Source organism: Cyprinodon tularosa, unplaced genomic scaffold, assembly GCF_016077235.1.
Source record: "Cyprinodon tularosa strain WSP-4 unplaced genomic scaffold, ASM1607723v1 ctg257, whole genome shotgun sequence".
NCBI lineage: Eukaryota > Metazoa > Chordata > Actinopteri > Cyprinodontiformes > Cyprinodontidae > Cyprinodon > Cyprinodon tularosa.
Window position 1 is genome coordinate 305,631 of NW_024038953.1, and position 22,595 is coordinate 328,225.

General features: G+C 39.0%; 1 protein-coding gene across 4 annotated transcripts in view; it reads right to left on the minus strand.

Moving 5' to 3' along the window:
• The window catches only part of myo7aa (myosin VIIAa), a 74,867-nt gene that overhangs the window by 12,877 nt on the left and 39,395 nt on the right, over positions 1 to 22,595 (minus strand). For 3 of the 4 annotated variants that reach the window (XM_038288506.1, XM_038288505.1, XM_038288508.1), the window contains 27 exons: positions 21,603 to 21,722; positions 21,225 to 21,367; positions 20,820 to 21,030; positions 19,925 to 20,060; positions 17,406 to 17,512; positions 16,392 to 16,529; positions 15,830 to 15,988; positions 14,108 to 14,200; positions 12,155 to 12,249; positions 11,913 to 11,997; positions 11,555 to 11,773; positions 10,974 to 11,081; positions 10,407 to 10,616; positions 9,713 to 9,919; positions 9,389 to 9,565; positions 6,509 to 6,598; positions 6,301 to 6,428; positions 5,127 to 5,253; positions 4,832 to 4,951; positions 4,579 to 4,752; positions 3,926 to 4,153; positions 3,616 to 3,783; positions 3,387 to 3,504; positions 3,141 to 3,267; positions 2,880 to 3,049; positions 1,530 to 1,720; positions 176 to 300 (listed from right to left, as the gene is read on the minus strand). In XM_038288506.1, coding sequence (XP_038144434.1) covers positions 176 to 300; positions 1,530 to 1,720; positions 2,880 to 3,049; positions 3,141 to 3,267; positions 3,387 to 3,504; positions 3,616 to 3,783; positions 3,926 to 4,153; positions 4,579 to 4,752; positions 4,832 to 4,951; positions 5,127 to 5,253; positions 6,301 to 6,428; positions 6,509 to 6,598; positions 9,389 to 9,565; positions 9,713 to 9,919; positions 10,407 to 10,616; positions 10,974 to 11,081; positions 11,555 to 11,773; positions 11,913 to 11,997; positions 12,155 to 12,249; positions 14,108 to 14,200; positions 15,830 to 15,988; positions 16,392 to 16,529; positions 17,406 to 17,512; positions 19,925 to 20,060; positions 20,820 to 21,030; positions 21,225 to 21,367; positions 21,603 to 21,722 — 3,974 coding nt within the window. Of the gene's footprint in view, positions 1 to 175; positions 301 to 1,529; positions 1,721 to 2,879; positions 3,050 to 3,140; positions 3,268 to 3,386; positions 3,505 to 3,615; positions 3,784 to 3,925; positions 4,154 to 4,578; positions 4,753 to 4,831; positions 4,952 to 5,126; positions 5,254 to 6,300; positions 6,429 to 6,508; positions 6,599 to 9,388; positions 9,566 to 9,712; positions 9,920 to 10,406; positions 10,617 to 10,973; positions 11,082 to 11,554; positions 11,774 to 11,912; positions 11,998 to 12,154; positions 12,250 to 14,107; positions 14,201 to 15,829; positions 15,989 to 16,391; positions 16,530 to 16,993; positions 17,036 to 17,405; positions 17,513 to 19,924; positions 20,061 to 20,819; positions 21,031 to 21,224; positions 21,368 to 21,602; positions 21,723 to 22,595 lie in introns of all 4 variants that reach the window. The other variant, XM_038288507.1, reaches the window with a different exon arrangement.

Below are 22,595 nucleotides of genomic sequence, written 5' to 3' on the forward strand. Positions count from 1 at the left end.
CAGGTAAAATACAGAATAACGGTTGGACTACAATGGATGCAAATAAAACTTAACGTTTCCAGACAGTCTGCTCTTGTGAACAGCAGACCGTCTTTATGTAGACATTTCACGTTTTTGTTTATCTAATTTCACATTAATATTCATGTTGAACACTTTACATTGTGGTGTTTCTTACCTGAAATAGTCATAAGAGAACTCCTCCAGAGTGTAGGGTTTCTGTCTGTCATCCGTCTCTGGTAGGATGATCTGAGAAACACGAACCGACTCCTGCCGCTGGTCTGGTGTCATGGTAACTAGCGCCTGATTAGTATAAGTAAATGAGACATTTTATGCAGAAGCGTTTTGCCTAAAATCTCTTAAATTGAGGATAACAGCAAATTTGATGTAGGTGTTCAGAGCTCAGAATCAACATAATTTTTCTACAGAAAAATCTTTCAGCTGTTTTAGATATTTCTTATAAATTTAAATTTATTGCAGCAAAGAAAAGAGTTCATTCCTGTCCAGTCTGATAAAATAAATCTTCTATCTGCTTGCTTCTTGCAGCAGTGCTTCCCCTGCAGCTACAACCAATGAAGTGGCTCAACAGCCCTCCTCTAATGATCCGGACTCTTGCTCATTAAAAGAAATAATTAATCGGCCTAATTTGTCAAGAAAAGGCTAAAAGTTTAGTGAATCATAGCAAACTAAAAGTTTTTGCAGGTGTCACCATCTCATATGTAAGACTTTTAAAGACCCTCTTAAAGACCTGGGGATGCCCTGCTTACAGTTAAAAAAAAAAGTGTGCTTTGGGTTAAGACTTCAGTTGTAGGAACAAATGCCTTCAAATGTAATTCATCTGGGATCTGGTATAGTTTCAATCCCTAAAGATGAGTAAAGACCAAATTATTTATAAATGTATATAGCCCTCAAAACATCACTAAACCCTTGAATTACAGACATGAAGCTGGGCTTTTGGGAACTGCGCCAAGGGGAGGTCTAATGATGTGATAAAATCTGTTAATAACAGAACTGTGAGATTAATTTAATTATTAAATGGTAAAAAAACAAGACAAAGTCTGTTGATTAACTTCAATGAAAATATTTGAAATTAGATACTAGATGTATTCAATATATCTATCCCTCTAGAGTCCACGCCTCTTGGAGGATAAATTATGATATTTGTATTTTAACACTAAGGATTAAAAGGAGTAAAAATCTTAATAAATGAATCATAAAATTAAGAAGCATTATTGGCACAATGTTTTTTTCTGTGGTCTTCACATCATTCTGCCCTGATATGCATCAACTCACTTTCAGTTTTCCTTATAATGCAGTAGGATTGAAAAGTTTTAGATTAAAGATAATATTTTGCTTATTTTTTCAATGTTTATCTGCCAATATCTTGAAACATATATATTTTTAATACTTTTAACTAAAAGACGTATTTAGAGAAAGACTAAATCATGGCCCCTGAATCTGAAAACACCTGTAAACTTTAAAATGTTGATGTTTTACAAACGGATGTAAGATCTAATGTGTTTCTCACTCACCACTATTTCTTGCTGGGGACGTGTCACCGATGGCAGAACGTAAACAGAGTCAGCTGGGAAATCTCCTCTCTGATTGGTTCTTTCGTTAATGCCATGCGCCCAACCAGAGTTGAGGACCTGCTCTCCTGTGTCCTGATCCAAAATGATCAGGTCTCCCTTCAGAAAGCTCAGGAATGTTGTCTCCGCTCCAGCTGTAGGAAAACAACCTCATCACAGTTTACTCTGAGGGCAGAGTGTCTCTGAGCATGTTTCATATCTGATGTCTTTAAGTCAACACAATATAATATGCTCATTACAATAAAGAGAACTATTGACATCTGTTACACACAACTAGAGAATCAGCAGAAGCTTCAGCAGTTTACTTGATGCTGTGGAAAATGGAGAAATGTTAAGTTCCTGTTAACTGACTGCATGTTTTGTTTTTTACAAAACAAAAGCTTACCTTTCATGCTGTTATATACTTATTCACTGGGTATTTCTCTTTGTTTATTGATGTCACGGCGAAGAAGAAAAGATGTCTACCTTTTAATGTATGAAAAATGAGACTGAAAATATATTTTATCCAATCCAAACAGCCTTCTCCCATTCAGGATCTCTACAGCTCTACAGGCCTCCTGGTTTTCTGAGGGCAGCAAAGGTATTGTTGCTGTTGGTACTAAGAACTAGGTGCATTCTCAGAGGGGATCTGCTGTCTCTGCAGCCAACCTGCTGCTGTACTTCCTCAATGGTCTTTTTCAAAACTTTTTAAAAACAGACCTTTCCTCAGATTATAATAATTAGCAGATGATCAGTTTTATCTTAATCTTAGGTTGTTTTTATGTGAAACTATTCTCCTGTGTTATTTGTATTTTACTCTTACCTGTGCACCACTGTAACCTGTGTTTTATGAGTAAACTTGGATTGGACATATTTTGAAAATTAATACCGATACCGATACCTGGCTGTGGACTATTGACCAATACTGATACCATCTATTTGAAATTGATGTCTGTGTGTAAATAAGAACTGCATACTACCTGGAGGTAAAATAATTGCCATCATGGCCTTTTCAAGCTGCTGCCTACCTTTGTGAAGCAGGAAAAAGACTAATACAAAGTGAATCCAGTAGAACTTTTTATTGGCTACTGGAATGGGTGACAATAGTTGAATAAAGTTTTGGCTCTCAAAAAAGAGAGCCCTATTTGTTGGTACTTGCCGATACCGATACCACCATTTTAGTGCAGTATCGGGGCCCCGCCTGATGCTGGTATCGGTGCAACACTAATCATTACCGCTGTTGGCAGTACCTAGCAACTACTCTACGTATAAAGTACACAAACGTTGTTATAGATCCAGTAGCTTGGTGCTTACCAGAGTTTGAACTATCCTGGAGCGCGACGACAAACTTTGACCTCTGCCTCAAACCCTCCAGAAAGGTCACCACTAAATCCCGAATGTCCTCTGCATTGTTTGACGTGAAGGTGAACTCTTCTCCTTTGATAGTTGCCAAAGTGAAACTCTGACCTTGCAGCTTTCCTCCCCTTTAAAGACAAGCAGAAGATGTGATGAGTACTGAAAAAATAAGTTTTTCATAATACTAAATGGGTTGAGCTAAGGAGGATGGAAAATAACCTGCTGCTAGAAACTGCTGTGATTTCTGGGAAGGAGAGCTCCAGGAGGACCTGCTCCTGCTCATCAACAAAATAAACACCGGTCCAGTTAACAGCAACAATCAGGTCATTTTTAGGCAGACTGGGACCTGAGAGGCAAAAAGAGCAGGTGTTTACAGGTTTGAATTTTAAGTAAAACTTGTGTTTTATTGTGTAAAAGAGAATGAAACTAATTTAGCTTAGTACTGATGATGTAGCAGATTTTGACCTGAGAACCTGAAGGCTTCATAGAAACGGGAGAACAGCAACGGCCACTTGTGACGAGCAAAGTCCACCACTTCCTCCTTTACCTTCTGAGGGTCAAACCTCTTCTGGGTGTAAATGCCCTGAGTCAACAATCAGAGACGTTTATGTACAAAGAACAGCTATCATTTAAGGTTTTAATGAAAAACTGCAGTTTAATCCATGGAAATCGAATTTTTTGTTTACTTCCTGACCTTCTTATGTGCAGCCATGATGAAATGAGCCCATTTTTCCACTGTCTTAGAAGTACTGATCTCTCTGTCCGGAATGTAGGACGGGATGAGACTTAACAGGCGTTCTAGAAGGATCTCTGAACCGTAATCAACATAATACTGCTGTGAGGCCAACTCTGCCAAATCATCCTAGACATGGAAGAATGAAAGGAAACAGTGTTTAGAGATAATAGATAGGATCTGATGCTCTGATTCGTCCTCATTAGTCAAAAGAGAAATAAAATTCCATTGTCTACTTTGCCAAGAAACAACTTAAAATGAAATGTGTCACCCTGTCGCAGCGGTATTCTCCAAACTTGACCCCTCTGACTATTTGCTGGTAGATGAGGTTTGTTGCTACTTGGTCGTCAGAAGGGTTGTGCCAAGGTGCAAAGACCTCCTTCCTGAAAAACAGCCTCCAGGGGGCGTTCCTCTCCTGAGCACCCTGCTCCTTTGCATACTGCTCACATTGTGACACGGCGTCCATTACGTAGTCATTCCCACTGCCCAAAGAGGAGACCTGGAGGTGGGGTAAAGGCTCCAGTGAGTTTAAGGAAAAATAACTAAATTTTTCCCCTATTCTTAGAAAGAGAAACAGAAAAATGAACAAATATTGGGCCATATGAATATCTTGTTATCTTGTTTTGTTGCATGCAAACCCCCCCCCCCCCCCCCCCCCAAAAAAAAAAAAAACAAGATTTTATAGGCCTAAACAAAAACAGATAAATGGCCATGTTTTTTTTTTCTTTTTAGTGGAAGAGATTTTCCCTAAAGACACAAGAAAACCCAAAACTTCACCAATTTGTATCTACTAAATGGTATCAGTTGCTTTGAGCAGGTGACTGAACAATAGAAAGGATGAAGAGAAATGAAAATGTAAAATTTTATAGACAGTTGAAGTTTTGGGGATCTGCATATAACCATTGGTTGGTTCTGTTGTCCTACCTTGTCAAACAGAGCGATGTACAATGAGAACCCGAATCGATCTTTTAAGTTGATCTTATCAGACAAGGCGCTGCAAAGCTCCTTGGCTGTGGTCGCAGAGTCGGTCAGCAGTGTTTTCGTTGTGCCGTCCATGAAAGTCACAGGCAGCATGATGGGCTTCTTGGACTTGGTGGCCTGCATGTTGATTTCAGAACTAAGGTCAACTTCAATGTAGAAGCAGCAAGTTGCTTGAACCACATCAGTTGGTTTATACCTGCAGTTCCAGCCAAGACGGAGGCTGAGTTCGTGTCCCATTAACAAAAGTTCGTCTTAGCCTTTCTTCACAGTATGGAGCATAACCCGGCGGGCCGCTTCTGATGAAGTTTCTCAGGTACTACAAAAAACAATTAGAAAACATTTCTAAAACAGTCAAACCAAGGGGAGGTATTCTTCCCAATAAATAAACCACAATTAATAAAGCCATGCTTTTTAGAGAAAAGTTAAACCTCATTTTCAGATAAACCGATTTAAATTAAGTTTCGTTTAGATAAGTGTCTCTGGATTCTGACCTTTACAAATTTGTCTGATGGGGCGAAGCATCCGACGCACAGTGAGATGAGGATCCAGCCGCGGGCATGAGAACTCTTGGACGGGTTCTGGCTCAGCTGTTTACAGATCTGACAGTAGATCTCATCCCTAACAGACAGAACCACACATACCAGAATAATGACGTGGGACACATTTCCATTAATTGTTAGAAAAAAGATAAGACCAAGCTAAATCATCTCTCTAACTGCCTGGGTCCAGGAAGTTTAAACAGCTCAAAAGTTGTATTTCTTATTGTAATGGCCAAAAATCCATTACAATAAAAATGTTTTCAAAAATCCTTATCCTCGTCCTGATAGCAATAAAGTAACCACCAGAGCTTGCTTCTTTTTGTCCAGTCGGTAACAACTCTCCAGATATCCATCTAATTTTTCCAACTTCCTTAAGTTTTCTCATAAAAAGCTGGAGGAGTTTTGTGATTCCCAGCAGCAGCCATCCACTGCTACCAATTTTAACTCAATAATTAAACAAGAGAAGACAGAGTCTGTACTTTAATGGTCGCCCGCCTGCACCTCCCACACCCACAAACATGCACACTCCGTTACAGAACTTAACATTTCTGACCTGTTCTTTACTCAGAATCCTTTCAAATAAAAATGTATGATAATGTGTTTAAACAATCATAAAAAAATAACTAAGTTTACAATTTATATTTGTAATAATAATTAATAACTGAACTTTACTGATCTCACATTGGAGAATTTAGCTCTGCATTTAACCTATCCCCTTGGCGAGCAGTGGGCTGCCACTGTGCGGCGCCTAGGGAGCAATCAGGGGTTAAGGGTCTTTGCTCAGAGACCCAGAGTGGCAGTTTGTGGGAGTGGGGCTCGAACTCAGAATCTCAGGATTCCAAGCTCTATGCCCTAACTACTAGGCCACCATTCTATGCAAAGGAAATCCCATTAAATAAACAGAATTAAACACTAGAACAGAAAACCAAAACAAGTAGCACCTGAAGGAGTTAAAAATGAGGAAATCTAGTTAAAGTGAAAAACAAAGACTTACTCGAGCCTTAATTGGCAAGCATATAAATGTTGAAATAAATCAGCTGCCCAGGGACCTAATTCTACTTTGTGGTTCTATTTCTTGCACTGTTTCCGTGTATCTAAGAGATTTTTATCCTGTCCCTCCTCTTACCTCAGTGTTGGTCTAAGGATCCCGTTCCCGATGATGAAGTGAAGTTTCTCAAGGTTGGAAGTTGGTCGATCTTCTAACATGCTGTTACCATGGAGACTGTACTCACCATCATTGAGGCGCTTTGTGACCTAAAATCCATTGCAATAATATTTTATTCTTCTCATCCCTCCCAAAAAAAAATCTGTCTTGTTTAGTGCCTACGTCCTACCTCCTCTGTGATCTTGGATTTCTTCTTCAAGGTGAGGGAAACCAGTTTGTGTCTAACGCTGTTTTTCTTATGGCTTTCAGAGGGAGGCGTCTGCAGGCAAATGCAGATTATATTAAAGTAATTAGCAAAAAAACTAAATGACATTCAAAAGTGAATATAAATACTGTTAAGCTAATTTTGGGCATTTAATATAATAATATAAACAGTGGGTGTTTTCTGAAAATTACATATAAAACTATACACTCAAATCAAACACCAAGTATGCGTTCTATTTTACCAGGCTGGACAGAATAGGAATAATCTATTATTTCCAACAGCAGCCAGGTAAAAGGCAGACCTTTTAAGGGAAAACACAAACAAAAAGCTAAAGAAAAACTATATTAAAGACTGCTTCATTCTGTTCGGTTCTGTTATGGTACCGACCGAAATGCTTCGGTTCTACAGAGTATCGAAACATGCCTCGTCTTTCGGTACCAAGTTTCGGTGATTGGCTGTAAGAGCTGCTGGTGTCCAGGCTACGGGGTCGGGTTCAGTCGCTCCGTCCCCTGCTGGCTCCCTGCCCCCGTCCGCCATGGGGTTCCCGGGCCAGCCCCGGAGCTGACGTCTCGATTTGAATTCCCGGTGTGTTTTGACTACGTGCTTCACTGTAGTCGACCAAAATGTCGGAATATTTTGAAATTCTCCCCCCCCCCCCGGATGTCTGGTCACCCTACCATTTCAACAATTTCAATGTTTCAGTGAGTGAGTGCTTGTTGCTATGATGCGTCTTTGCTCAGCAGCTTCACTCGTTGTAAACAAACCAATCAGCGCACAGCTCATCTAAATATTCATGAGCATACAATAAAAGGAGGAAAACCTGTCGTTCCATTCTAGGGCTCTAAATAGGGCTGGGTACCGAACTTCGGTTCTTTTATGGTACCGACCGAAATGCTTCGGTTCTACAGAGTATCGAAACATGCCTCGTCTTTCGGTACCAAGTTTCGGTGAATGGCTGTAACACTTAACGTGATTGCGTCATCCAGGAAAAATACACAGGTGGTCACGCCTACAGCCAGGGTTCATGTGTATCTGTTGTGAACTGATTGCCAGCGTCGTGGAACCCCTTTAAAATGCCCCCCAGGTCAAAAGTGTGGCTTCACTTTATTAAGACTGATGCCAATAGTGCGCAATGCAATACATCGTGCACGGAAACAATTTAAGAGCAGAAAGTTGCTCGGTGTTTGACTGCAAGAAGAGCGGACCGCAGCCAGCACAACCATCCTCCTCTCAGCAGCCCGTGGGCAGAGCAAAGCCAGAGCGGAGTAAATCAATCATGCTGCTTTCAAACTGGATGCAGCAGGAGCAGCAAAATCACGTCTGCTGCTTCCTTTTTTGCTGCTTGTACCAACTTCTGACGCGCGGCTGAAGCAGCTTTGCTGCTCTGGCTGCGTGGTCGAAAAGTGGGTCTGACGCGCGTTGGGCGGAGCTACTCTATCCTTTATTTGCCTTGCAGCTATATTTGCTGTGATCAGTGGGAATAAAGTCGTTTTATTATGTTTTTAAGTGGGAAAATCAACCTGAAAACTTAATCAGTGCAGTCAGTTCATCCTGCCTTCCAATATTTCTGTCGGAGCCACTCAGACCCCCACATACCAGCGGTGCGCTTTCAATAGGATCCCATTCAACGGGCTTGTTTGTCAGACATGGTAATTTTTCTACAGGAGAACTGCTAAGTAAAAAGGTCCTTACAATGTAACAGTGAATATTAGACACTGATTTTTTTTTTTTTTTTTTATGTAAGAGGAAAAATGTAAATGGAAAAATCAGAGCTTAAAATAAAACTCAAGATTTGTACTTTTTTATGTTGTGTAATTTTCTTTTTCTTCGAATTCATATTATAAAACTGGTATCGAAAAAAGTATCGTTCAGGAACCGGTATCGAAGTGAAGGTATCAGTATTGGTACCGGAACCGTAAATTTTTGAACAATACCCAGCCCTACAGCAGATAGTACGTTTTTTTTCTTATCCTTCCAGTTAAGCAATTGGAATTACGACCCTTGGCCAAATATATATATATATATATATATATATATATATATATATATATATATATATATATATATATATATATATATATATATATATATATATCAGCAATATTATATTAAGTGAGATGATATCATCCAGCACACCAGACATTCTGAGTAAACTGGCATTTATTAGCAGATCAATAGATGTCCCACAGGGCTGGAATGGCATGACTCATAGATGACCTGTCAGCCAGATGCCTCTGAAATCCTCTGGTGTTGAGGAATCCCAGCATCATGAGAAATTAACCCAGCACCTGTGGTTCCTCCTAGTTTTTCTCTATAACAGAGGCATCAGTTCTGCTCAGACCTATGTGGTTAATCTAAACTTGCTAACCAGCCACTCATCATCAAGAACTAGCAAAGAAATGCAACCTCTTGACAACATGCTCCTTTGGACACAGGAACCTGTTTCCAATGAGGAAACTTGGCTACTTATGGGCATGTGTTCTCCTACATCTGGTCCTAAAAAAGAAAATCACTGCCACAAAGTGAGGCTTTTGATTGATCTTTAGATGCACAGACCAATGAAAAACACATGAATAACAGAATCATTTACGGTTTGTATCCCATTGATTCATTGTTTGAGATTAATGCGGTTCAAATATGGTTCAGCATTGTGTCTAAACCTTTTGTTAATCATTTAAAAAATGTAGTGAAAATAAATTATTTGTTAGGTAGATTTTGCCTTCTTACTTTAATAAAATAATATGTTTGGTTGAAGTGGGAAGATTTTTAAATTCAGTTTGATCAAAACTAAACCTATTCTGAATTTGATCTGTTGACCCCCCCTCTCTCATATAACCTCCTCACCTCCCCTTCCCCTTGCAGCGCCTGCAGCTCCCTCTTGTGGGTTTTCTTTCCCAGAGTCTCGTAGATTTTGGTCATGACGGGGATCTTCTCGCTTCCGTCGCTGATCGCTGTGTGGTACTTGGGCTCCGGCAGATCTCCCATGAACCTCAGTACTGTAATCCAGACTGCCAGGGCAGCCTTATATGGGACAATGATAAAAAAGTTTTCTTTAATCAGGTTAGAATAGGAAAATGCTCTTTCTTTAAGAATTTGATTTGGTTATCTTTTAAAAATTAACATTCACGCAAACCTTCTGTTAGGAGTAAGAAATGTGAAGCAACTCACCAGCTGATCTCCCTCGTCGTCGTGGAACAGCAGTGGCTGTTTCAGAGGCCTTCGAACATAAGTGTGTGTAGTACTGCCCTGGAAGTAGGTTGCCGCGTATTTGGCAAACTTGTACTCTGATAAATCCTCCTCTTCATCATCTTCAGGGAGAGGAAGAGCCTCGTCCAGGTCCTCTTCAATCAGCTCATGGTGAGAGTGCTCCAAGTCCTACACAGTAGACAGGCCATCAATCCCTGACAGAGTAAAACTTGGCTAAAAATGAATTGCTTTATCGCTAAGCAGTAAAATCATGAAACAATAAATCTAATGTCAGCTTTTAATTGCAAATTAATATTAACTGATTGGGTGTTTTTCTTTTAGCATAAACAAATATAGAATAACTAACCCTGGTTACTAAAATAAGCTCCCATTTGTCAAACATTTCTACAGAAATGTTTCTGATCTCAGATATTAATTTATTTTCTTTCAAAAGTTAATATTTCAATGTGAGATTTTAAAGATGCAAATTATAATAATTTTCTACCTTAGATGTCACCTTTTTTTTCTGCATTGATCCAAATGCTTTACATCTAAATAACTATGAAGAAATAACTGCAAAGCTGTCTATAAACTGTCCATGAGGCTCTTTTTCAGTATAAATTAAACCAAATTTTCAAACTGTTTTTTATCTTAGCTTAGCCTTTGATCAGCTTACCTCAAATCCAGCAGGAGCCTGTCCTTCCTGGCCTGGTAAAGAGTTTGTCGTCCCCAGGAAGCCGAACATCTTGTCCACCATGTCCGAGTCATTGACAGGCTCCATCCGGGCCTTCTCCATCTGCTCCACCATCTCTTTTTTTTTCCGAGCCTCCTCCTTCTCCTTCTTCTCCCGCTCAGCATCCTCTTTAGCCAGCTGGGCAAGTCTCTCCTGGATGAGAGAGTATTTTTATGAACAAAAAGTAACCATAAGAAATACTGAGAAACTAGTAAAATACTATAAGACAGAGCACAAAGGCATGTGGCGCCATTGCAGACTTTTTAACCTCAACATCCACTACCTTTAATTTTATGTCAGCAGTGTAAAGAAAAGAAGTTACCTGACCCAATTTTCCAGCCAGTTAAACTGCATTAATATTGTTTAAACTCTTTATGCTTACAAACAAAAACAAACTTTTTAAACTATTTTTATTCCTTTAGAGCACATAAAAATGATAAATGAAATAAAAGAAAATCCCCAAGCATAAAAACACATTAAACATTTTCTCTGGGGGTGATTTAAAGAGACCTGATGTTTGCGTTCAGCTTCAGCTTTGGCTCGTTTTGCAGACATCTGGTTCCTCAGTTTTGTTTCTTCAGCCAGACGCATCTTCTCAGCCTCCAGCCTCCTGCGGTACTGATTGATGGAAAGTGATGAAAAAGATAAGTTACTGAAAAAAAACATAATGAGCTGTTAACGGTTAAAAAAACCCCAAACAAAACAAAACACAAAAAAAAACAAACAGGCCCAGATCAATGCATTCCTTGACTTACTGAAGTCAGATGATCATATTTAACAAGACAAAAATACAGTCCTTTCCTTAGGTGTCAGCCATGATCTGCCTCTGTCTCAATCTATCTCTACCGTCACATCGTTCATCTCCTCCTTCAACTACCTCCTTGAAAGCTCTGCTCTTTGTCTTTTTTCTTCTCCCTGGCAGCTCCGTTTTATCATCCTTTGTCACAATTACCGATCTGCTTCCACCTTTTCCTTAAAATTTCCTTAACCGGATCTTTTCCAGGATAAACTAATGTTTCATATTATTCGCTTTAAATAAAGTAAAAAGTAGGGTATATCAGTGCTGAGCTTTGATGACCCTTTGTGTTTACCTCGCTTTTTAGCCTCTTGTAGAGCCTGCGAGCGATCATGCCTCTGGTGTAGGCCTGGATGGTGATGACAGCCCACAGCCGGTGCCTGAATGCCCGACGCACCAAGTATCCTCGGCAGCGACCCTGAAAGCCTGTGATTCGCTGACGGGCCACATGGTATGATGCACACAACTTCCTTGAACGAACTAGAGCCTGGAGGCGAGAAAAGCCTGCTCGCATCTGTCAGGATAAAGCAAAGAAAGGTAGACAGATTTATACAGAGCTAGATGACTTTGGTATTGCAGGTTTATGCTCTTATATATCTTTTTTATGCATCTGTGTGTTATTGGATGATGGTGCATGTTCAACATCTCCTTACAGCTCCATAGTTCCTCCTACAGAGATAGCCTCTCCATGTCTTCTGGATCAATACAGCCGACTTCCTCATCCTCAGGAAATTAGATCTAATCAATAAATAAATATAAAACTTTAATAATAAAGAATCTTCTTTAATTTACAAGTTGTCTCCAAAACTATATGGTATTCAGATGACAGTTTTCCCGAAAGTTCAGTGAATTTGTTTAACAGGAATGGGGTCAGAACGGGCTCTCAGGGGCATACCTGTCCTTAAAACCTCGCACCACCTTCTGAATGAGGATGACCTTGTCTGTGATGGCCTTATCTCTTTCGATCTCCAGCAGCATGTCATGATGATCCTAATCCAACAGCAGAAGAAGAAAACATGTTTTTTTTAGTCCTGTTTCTCCTTTCTGGCACATTGGCTTCAGTCTTTGAGCTAACATGCTGTGTGAGCAACAATTCAAGACATCCAAGCATGAAAACAATGTCAGGAAACAGAATCATATATCTTTAAAGGAAAACTTTGACCAAACAGACAGATGAGAGTTCGAACTTTAAAGCTGATGCGTCTCCTCCAAGAATCTGTCAAACTACTATCAGGCCCAACAGGCATGAATCCTCAGGAACAAGAGATATTACTTCCCTCCTGAACAACTGCGCGTTCTCCTTCCTGTGAACTTCCTGTCCAGCTCGACATCAAAGTCTGACACTTGGGCATTCAAAGTTATTGAGGGCAATGGATTCAGTTCAACACAGTGAGAAAACTTTTGGGGCTTTTACTTCCACCTAAACATCACATTTTTTTAAGCTTAACAATAAACTTAGTCTGCAGAAAATAAAAACATCAACCGTTTATCACCACTCTTATTATCATAACTCTGAACAAAGCAAAATAATTTAAAGTCTGCAAACGTCTCTAATTACTTGACATAAAAACTGTGAATGACCAAATAAGCAGGATATTTATGTACAATAGAAGTGAAACTGAAAATGAATCCAAAACCAATTTCCCTCAGTAAAACACCAAACAAAGAAGCAGCTGTAAACTGTGACATCAAAATGTATTACTAAACAAAATTAAAGATCCATCCATTCTCTACCTGACAGCGGTGACCAATGACAAAGATGGCGCAGGCACAGCACGGTGAGGAGTTACGTGACCAACGGGGAGTAAAAAGCAGTGATCATCTTCCGAATGGTCAGTTAACTGAATTTGCTATAAAGTTCACTATATAGTCTCCGCTGTATGTGTACAAAGCTTGTATGAATAATGAGAACAGCACATTTAAAACAGGGCATGCTTGAGGAGAAATAGGCTCGTGCATGCTCTTGCACACAAATTGTTTTTTTTTTTCAGAAGGAGAGGGCGGGTCTTTTAAAAAATCCTCCACAATACCTTTAAGGTACATACTATTCTGATACATAAAGGTGACCTCCCTGCCCTTTAATCTGAGGGGTCCACCAAAACTCATCCTTTAACAGCTGATTATGAACATATGATTATGAACACATAAGATACATATTATATGGCTTGACTAATAATATTCTTGTTTTTCTTCTGTACAGCACTTTACTTTTATTTTTATCTTGGAAGTTACAGTAAAACTAACATACTTATAGATACTGAAATAGATTCTAAAAATTTAAGTTTAAAAAGAAACCATAATCTAAGGATAATAAATATTTTTAGAGGGCCTCACCTTTTGTACAGATGTTTCCTAAACTGATTTAAACAATCAAAACTAAAAGAAAACACCACATTGAGAAGTGGAAAGCTTTACAGAGGCCAGTGAACAGGACAGTTGTGTCCCGCCTGAACCAACACCCAGCTGATGTTTTCATTTGACCTCAGGGGGGAAGAAAATGGCTGCGGGGTGACGAGTTAACGGACATGCCTTACCACTGACCTCTGGTGTTATGACCACATCTGCTCTCATTGAGCGGAAGACACTTTTATACATTTGTTACAAAACCAGATAAAGTTTAGAGATAAAAAACAAACACAGAAAGCAGGAAACAAGAGACACAGTCCTTCCTGTCGCTGGACACGGAACTGGAAACTATTACAGCTGAGCTTCACAGCTCAGATGAACAGCTTTGTTTGATTGCCAAAGAAAATAAATGGTTCTACATTGTATTGGACATTTTGTCACTTTTATTAATTATCATTTTGTCCCTTAAATGCTTAAAACCTTCACTTTAATGGAAGGGTACCTTGAGGAAGATCTTGGTTTTTCCCATCTGCCAGTCATCGTCTCTGCCGAGCACAGCTTCAGCGATCCTCTGGCAGGTTCCTCTCAGGTCCTCCTAAGGAGAGAGAGAGAGGAAGAGGTCAGTGGTTTCTGAGAGCTACATGTCCATCAATAATACCTTAATCCATTCATTAAAACTTCCTATGTCATTTTTTAAAGCACAATAGTTTTAATCAAACAATTGTAGGCATGATGGGTCCCACATGCAGGACAAAACTGACATGTTAATATCCCAGAATCACTGATGAATCAGAGGACTGGTGTTAAAAACATTTAGAAAGGCATCAAAGGGAGGCTGGAGAAACAAGAAAACATATGGGAATAATTCCAGTAGATTAAATACAGATTAAAACATAGAATAGTTCCTGAAATCAGGAAGCACCAGAAGACCCACAAAGGACCTCCAAAAAGAGGATCTTCTGTTGTTGGAGCAAAGTTTTAACACTTATGCTGTTATAGCAGTTGGTACAAAATAAAAAAGGTCCTGCAGCCCAGCATTCTTCTCTAATGCAACTGGAGCAAAAGTTAAACATTTAAAGTAAAGTAAAACACCCTTTCTGTAATGTTTCATACTCCAGTCTCTAAATGTCATAAAAATAACCTTTTTTTATCTCATTATTTTCAAATAGAGAATATAAACAGGTGTTAAAGAATCAGAGTTTCTTTAATGCCATTTTGCAAAAAAACCACAATGAAAAATGTATGTAGATATACATTCATGGAATGAAGTACTCATTTCTAAACTTTAACGTTACACAACTAAAAATAACTTTCCTAAAATTATTAAAATCTAACCAGATTATAAAAAAAGTCTCCTTACTTCCATTATCTATCAAAACAAACAGATAAAGCAATTAGTGAAAACTCAGAGTAATATCTATTTAATAGCAGGCTGAATCATCTTACAGCAGTCATCTTCATCAGCCTCTTACATCTTTCTGGGGTTTTCTTACTGTTTCAGCTGCATGACATTTGCAGACACATTTAATTATATCACAGTATTCAAGGTAATTGTTTGGACAAGGTAATTGTTTGGACTTTGACTAAGCCGTTGTTGCATTCTTTTTAAGGATAATTGTCCTGTTGATGAACTTATTTGGACCAGGCCTCGGCTGGTGTCTGAAATTTATCTCTAGAATATGTTTGTATTCCAGAGCTAAGCACTCCTCCTAGTTTGGCTGTTTTTTGCTAGTATGTTGAGTAAGATTGGCACAAACCATTAGCATTAACCAACCTGCATTACCAGCAATATATGTTAAGTCTTTTTTTTTAATATTCCACCCTCAATGTTAACATTAAGCATGTTAGCAACTAAGCTCAATAGTCTCAGATGAAGCTGTAACAGATAATACTAAAAAGACTGAAACCATCCTAAAACATTTTCTAGTGCAGAGGAATCCTTATTGCTGCAGAATAATAGATTTAAAAATGTTTAAAAAATTGTCTTTTAAAACTTCCAACATTGACAGGCAGCAAAAATGGCTTTTTAAGGTCACAAGAACCATAACATTGTAAAGTAATCTTTGTTTTCAGGCAAGCTGATCAGTAAACAAAGAGAATAGTATTAGGAACAACTGGCAGATACTTTATCTGGAAAATCCAATAGAAAACAGCAAGACTTATTTTTTCTTTTACAGCAATCTTTTCTATTTTCTTAACTAATAAACACAAATATCACTCTTACCTGTTTGTACGCAGGTTTAACTCCAGGCATGAGAACCCTGTAGCGGTCTACAAACTCCACAAAGGTGTAGCGGATTGGATATCCAGCACGCCGAATCCGAATTGTCTCCATCATACCAGAGTACCTCAGCTGGCGCACGCAGAGCTCCCTGTCAAAAAGCTAAAAAGAAGAAAAAAAACCAATTGCTCGAACTTTAAGCAAAGATTAAGATGTTTTAAAAATCTCAAAAGAAGAAGCTAAATTTGGCTTCTTATTTTATGCAATTAAACAAGACAATTCATCGGAATGCAAATGTAAACATGGTGAGTTTTAAACTTACATTAGAGTAGTTTAACAGAATAAATTAGTTATTTCACCTTGTTACCAACATTTCTTGCTGTCTAAGGGATCAGTTTTTTGCATCCATTATGCTGCCTTTTGTGTTTGTCTTAAAATATCAACTTATTATTACTATATTCTTTTATATATCCTCCTATAACAGTTTAGATATAAGTGTGCTCCTAACAGTGCAGCTCTGACTGCCTCTAACACTGAGATGCAGTAATGGGAAGCATAAACTCACCATGGGTTTCTTGTACTCATTGGGTTTAATGCAACGAACGAAGAAAGGCTGACAGACGCTCAGAGTTCTCATCAGCAGCTCCAGAGATCTTTTAAACTGACTGCTCAGAGTAGGAGAGCGTTTCCTGGTCTCTGCCCCCTGAACACATACAGGCACAAAGTCACATGCACATAAAGCTAGACAGCAGAAAGAAACAATCAGGGTTGGTCATGATGAATTTCCTGAACTGTGACACAAACGCCTTTTCTCTGTTTTCTCTCTCCCTTCTTGCAGATAATGTAGCTTCACAATTCTCTAAGTAATAGATTGTAAAAAAAAAAATCTTAAAAATAAGACCATGATAATTAAATTTAAAAACGTCTTCCAGCTTTCATGGAAAAGCTGAAAAACAAATAGAGAGGAAAGAGCAATGGTGTAAGAAAGAAATATCACACATTAAGTGGGAGAATAATGGTTAGGGGTAATATTACGGACAATGAGTACTGCTTTGTTAGAACCATGGATGAACTCAGTCCACATCAGTTATTACTTTAAATGTTAAAAAATAAAGTAGTTAGACATTATGTTTGGAGACTGTTTGCAATTCCTTTAAGAATTGTTACCTTTGTGAGTATTGTAGCACCAGGCGTATAACCACACAGAAACTGGCAAGAAGCAGCACACAGGCATGTTTGCACACAAGACCCCATCATATAGAATGATTGAAGACAGAGGAGACAGCAGAGTTACAGAAAAAAACTCAACAGGTGAAACAAGGGGGTAAAATCTGGCATGCAGAAATAGGAAATTGCTTAAACCTTAAAAATAAAAAATAACTATAATAATAACTTTACAGAGCTTTAAAGGTTCCAATCCATAGATACCTATTTTCCAAACAAGATTATACATTTGGCAAACACTTGGAGAATCAAACCTCACTACAATTATGTTATAAATTAGGAAGTCTACAAACAGATACCTCTCCAGATACAGATATACCAGGATAAAATAAATGGTTAATAATGTGTCTGTTACCATAGCAACATCAGCCTGGAAGATCTGTTTGATGAACTTGTTTTTGGAGGAGTGAACCAGCTGGATGATGTCTCCATATAATGTATCTCTGTTTTTCTCAAGGAAGCCTGCAGTAAAAACACAAACAGGCAGTTTAAAGATACTTATACACCACTTTTAATCTGAGTGATTGATCTATGTCTGAAAGTTAGCACTGTGGTTTTGTCCTGTCATCAAATTGTTCAACTACTAATATCTGAGTAAGTAGAACCTGATAGTGCAGTCAGAGCTGTATTGAACACGGTGTTGCACTTCAGGCAGATTATGGCCACCATCTGTTCCTTTCCTGCCTTGGGTGTGTTCACCTTGTGGAGGCACCGTCTAAAAATCACTGCATGAACTGCAGCTTAAAGGGTTCAAAGCGCTGCCGTTGGTACGCCATGGTGTCTGCCCCCCATTCTGAGAGGAAGCGGACCAAGCCTGAACATGGCCTGGCCTCCAGGGTTGAGAGATTATCTACTGAATTGGCAGAGATGAAGTCGTTGTTGCAGGCACGTCAGCCTGATGTTTCACTCCCAGCGCCTGGGCTCTCCTCTCCTCCCATGCCTACCTTGTCCGCAAAGGAGGATATCTTGTCTCTTGTTGCATTTTCTTCTTACTTTAGAAATGAAGACAATTATGAGGAAGAAGCGCTGCCCTCTCAAGCCTCTAAGCCTGGCTCCTTTTCATCCCAGATCACAGTTGGCGAAACTGGTGGCAGACCTATGTGAGATGTCATGTGTATGGGCATGAAGCAATTACAGCTGGAACTCCCAAAAGAAGAGGCCGCTGCTACCATTGCTGAGGTCTTTAGGCAAAGTCGGGCTCCTACTCCTTTTTCTGCCCTTCCATCAGAGGATACCTGAAGAAGTTGCACGCCTGTTGCCAGGATCCAAGGGTGGTGTAATGCCTGTCTATCAATGGCCGGGTGCTGGCTGCCATGCATGAGTCAGCCAAGGCTTGCCTTGGCCTTTTGCCAGCAGCTGAACCTGCTGTTGCCTCATCAACTGTGTCTGCTCTCTGATGTTCGATGGCCAGGAACTCAATGTCGGGTCACAGATCACTTCCTCAGTAAGGCATACAATACAGGAGCACATGCTGGCCGCCTTGGGACTCATTGGCACACCTCTTGTTTGCCCTCTCTGCATCTCTTCAGGATGCTGTTGGTGCAAGAAAGTGTGGCATTTGGATTTTGTGATGCAGCATTTCAGGACTGTGCGCTAATGACCAGAGAGCTTGCCCGTGTCATGTCTTTTCCTCATCCAGGCTCATCCACAGGTTTGGTTGGCGCAGTCTCCCCTGACAGAGGGAGACACCCGTCCTGCAAACCGGAAGCCTGGGTTCGTATCCCAGCCGGGGGGGAATGATCTTCCAATGTGGGTCCTTAGGCAAGACCCTTCACGCTAATGCCTGCTTTGGGGAGTGGAGGCCTTTGCGCTCAGGAATCCTGAGGTTCTGAGTCCAAGCTGTACTCCCACGGACTGCCACTCTGGGGACCCGACCCTTAACCCCCACACTGCTCACTAGGTAACACACACTGCCATTGCAGTTAAATGCAGAGTTCATTTTGTTGCTCTGTACTTCTGACAGTGTAATGACAATAAAATGCTGGGGGAAAAAATATTATTTTTACTTTGTGTGTCTATACTTTAGAATTTCTTTTTTAAGATGCATTAAAAAAGATCTTTATTCCAAATAGCATCTATCTTTTACTTTTTGCGTCCTCTAACCTTCTTGTAACCTAAAATCTAACCTCCACTGACAGCTAAACCTTAGTTTCTGCACAGAACAAGATGTCCTGATGTGCACTATTCCTAGGTTAATGTAGCAGGAAGAAGAGACACACAACTTCTGAGCAAGAACTCCAGCATAACTAGCGGCGGTTCTTCAGCGGGGTCAATAAACAAACAAGATTCCTGACTCTTTGATAGCAGAAGGTTTGGATAAAAATGCTGGTGAAGATTCTCAGTCATCCAGGTCATAGTCATTCAAAAATTTTTTTAAAACAATCCACTGGACTTGGTTTCCAAGCGAGAAGTCTTCAAGTCCAAGTCCAGTGGATTGTTTTTATGTCTTTTTTGGTTTGGATAAAAAGTGTAAAGAGAGCTATAAATGGCTGCTGAACATAAAAATAAAAAACAAAAAAATTTCTAGTGTTGAAGACAACAGTAGTAAATTCCTTTCCCAAGTTTAATAATTTTTGTAATGACAGAAACAGCACTTTCTTACATCTACAAGAATCAGTTGGTTAGGAAACAAAACCAAACCACAGCACCAAGGAGAGATGGGGACAAAAAGCATGCAAAGCACCCTAGAGTACCCATAATGGACACCCTCTAGATATAAATAGAAGCCATAACAATCAGAGAAAAAAAAGTAAAAACTACCTGAGAGAAAGAAGGGGATGACATCATTAAACCAAATCAGAAAGTAAAACTTTTTGAAAACATCAACTTAGAATAAAAAAAAAAAGCTTTAACAAAACTGAGTCTGACTCTGACCTCTTGTTTCGTAGTAAACCACTCCAGCGAAATGCTGAATACCAAACTGAGTCTCGTAGTTGTTCTTTGGTGGGATGTAATTTGCGTTGAGTTTGTGCTGGAAGTTCAGCTTGTTCAGCATCGTGGTGTCTGTCCCCTGTGGTTGAAACAAGAAGAGGGAGGAGCGGTGAACTGACGGCTAGATTTAAAATCTAACCTCCACTGACAGTGAGCTGAATGGGGCCTGCATATTAATATCTCACATCTTTTCAGGAGGAAATTTGGAATCTATTATGAATCTTAATTTCAAGAATAACAATCATTTGGAGAAGATTTTGTGGAGATTTTTTGGAGAAGTTTCCTTTTTCTTTTCGGTTCTTTTTTTGCAGCAATCTTCAGAGTGAAGACTATTTTATAGGCTCCAGAAAGATTCATCGAAACCTAATTCATTATTTCTTCAGATTAGGGTTGCCAGGTTACTAAAATTTCAAATTTGATATTGTTATATTTGATATTCATTACCATTTTTGATACCATGGGGATAAAAAAAATTGAAAGCATTAAAAGATTTTTATTACATGAAAAACTTACTTTTTAAAATCTCAATGTGGAACATACTTTCTCAGTAGAATCATGAGTGCTAGTTAAGTGTTCAAATAAATACAAAATAATCGTAATAAAACAAAATCTGACAATATTTTAAGAATGCCAAAATATTATAATAATGCAAATAATCCAGAAATTAACATTAGCAAAAATATGTCAACAACACTTGTTTAGTATCAAAATCATGACGAATTAGTATCTGGATACAGTGTTTGAGTTTCGATCATTTTCAAAGTATTAATATTTTTGATGATTCTACTTCAGAGTCAAGCAAAGCTCAAACACAGAAGTTTAACTGTGCTCACTTCACCTTTGGAAACTTGCTCTCCTCATCAATAAGCGATATGATGTTCATAGGTTTGATGGCGATCATGTCAAGAGCATCCTGGTTGTCTGTAAACTCGATGTGCTGCCAGTTGATGTTTTCCAGGTTGTATTCCTCCTGCTCCAGCTTGAAGACGTGACGGACGAAGAACTGCTGCAGATTCTCATTGGCAAAGTTAATGCACAGCTGCTCAAAGCTGCAGGAAGGAAGATAAAAATACAAAAAAATGCACCCAATTCCACTGAAGGTAACCAGCAAAAACCTGTATGAAGTTTGGGTTTATTAACCCCTGAAAGGACAATGAACTTTTACTAAATCCAAAAAATTAAAGATAGGACAAGCAGTGATGTGTACAGACTGCCTACTATATTACAGTCTGTGGCCTTTTACCTGTTGATAGTGAAGTTCTCAAAGCCAAAGATATCCAGCAGTCCAATGGAACGCCTGAGAGCCTTTGGTTGTGACGATGCAGGCTTGTAAATGGCTGCATTAATCTTCTCCACAATCCAAACAAACAAGCGTCCATAAATACCCTGCGCACACAGAAACAAACCAGCAGCTCTAATCATGCTATTGCTCCATTAAAGAAGTGTGTGATTAAAAAACATGGATTCAGACATTTCATTCAATAAAAGAATGGCAAAGAAAGCTGAACACAAATATTAACTAGTTTTCAGAACATTTTTGCAGTGAACATAGATGACTGTTTGGAAAATGAAAAAGCTTTGTTTTAAGACACTGGGTTAATATTTTCATCGTTTGTTTTACCTTTACAAAAGCATCTCTGACATCAAGAGCCTGCTCCATGCTGAGGGGGGTGGAAACTGTCTCTCCTCTGGTGATCAGTGTTCTGCTGGTCAGACAGTTCATCAGATCTTTGCTGTCCACCTAAAAAACACAAGTCTGACGTTTTTATATATATATAAATAACTTGACTCTATGATGATCAGAAAAAAAATATGCTATCTCTTCACAACACATATCTTGCAAAATCCCTTTAAAATATATGTAGAAAATTGAATATTTTGCATCTCAAGGATGCAGGGCGGTATAGACGCTGGGGGTAGGCGTGATAAAGGTTGATATTTTAAATAGCTGATGTTGACCATTCAAAGCAACAAGAGCCACAGAATAAAGATTGATAGGAGTGTTTTAAACACAGCAATTGCACTCGGGTATCTTCGGTATGGTTCCAAATAAACTAATCTGACCATAATCCAACACAACTAGCAGGAGCATGGTTGGAGCTTGATCCAAACACTTCCTATTGATAGATACTCATTGCATTGTGGGATGGTTTAGAGCAAACAAACTAATAAACAAAAGCTGTGTGTCTTTTTTGGCACAAAGCTCTATGCAACCTTCAGATTATACTGTCTGAAATTATAATCATATAACTATATTCTCCATTTTTTTCTAGTAGCTCAGAAAACAATCATTGTTTCCTGTATTTATATTTGGTTCTTCTGCCCCAGACACCTCAGACCTATAAACAGACTGGATGCACTCATTGTATGTAGTTACATGTTTAGATTCACCGACTGTTTTTTTTTCTGTGTCCAAAAAAATTTTATGTTAAAAAACTACTACAAAAGTAAACTACAGGCGAGTTCAAGGTGGAGATGATTAACAGGACGATTTGTTAGGAAAAAAAACTGATTTAAATTCATATTTTTTTCTTTCTAGGGTTCAAAGTAGGGATTAAGAAAGTAAAACTATAACTGATCTTTTTTGGATGTAGAAAGCAAAGATTTAGAGTCA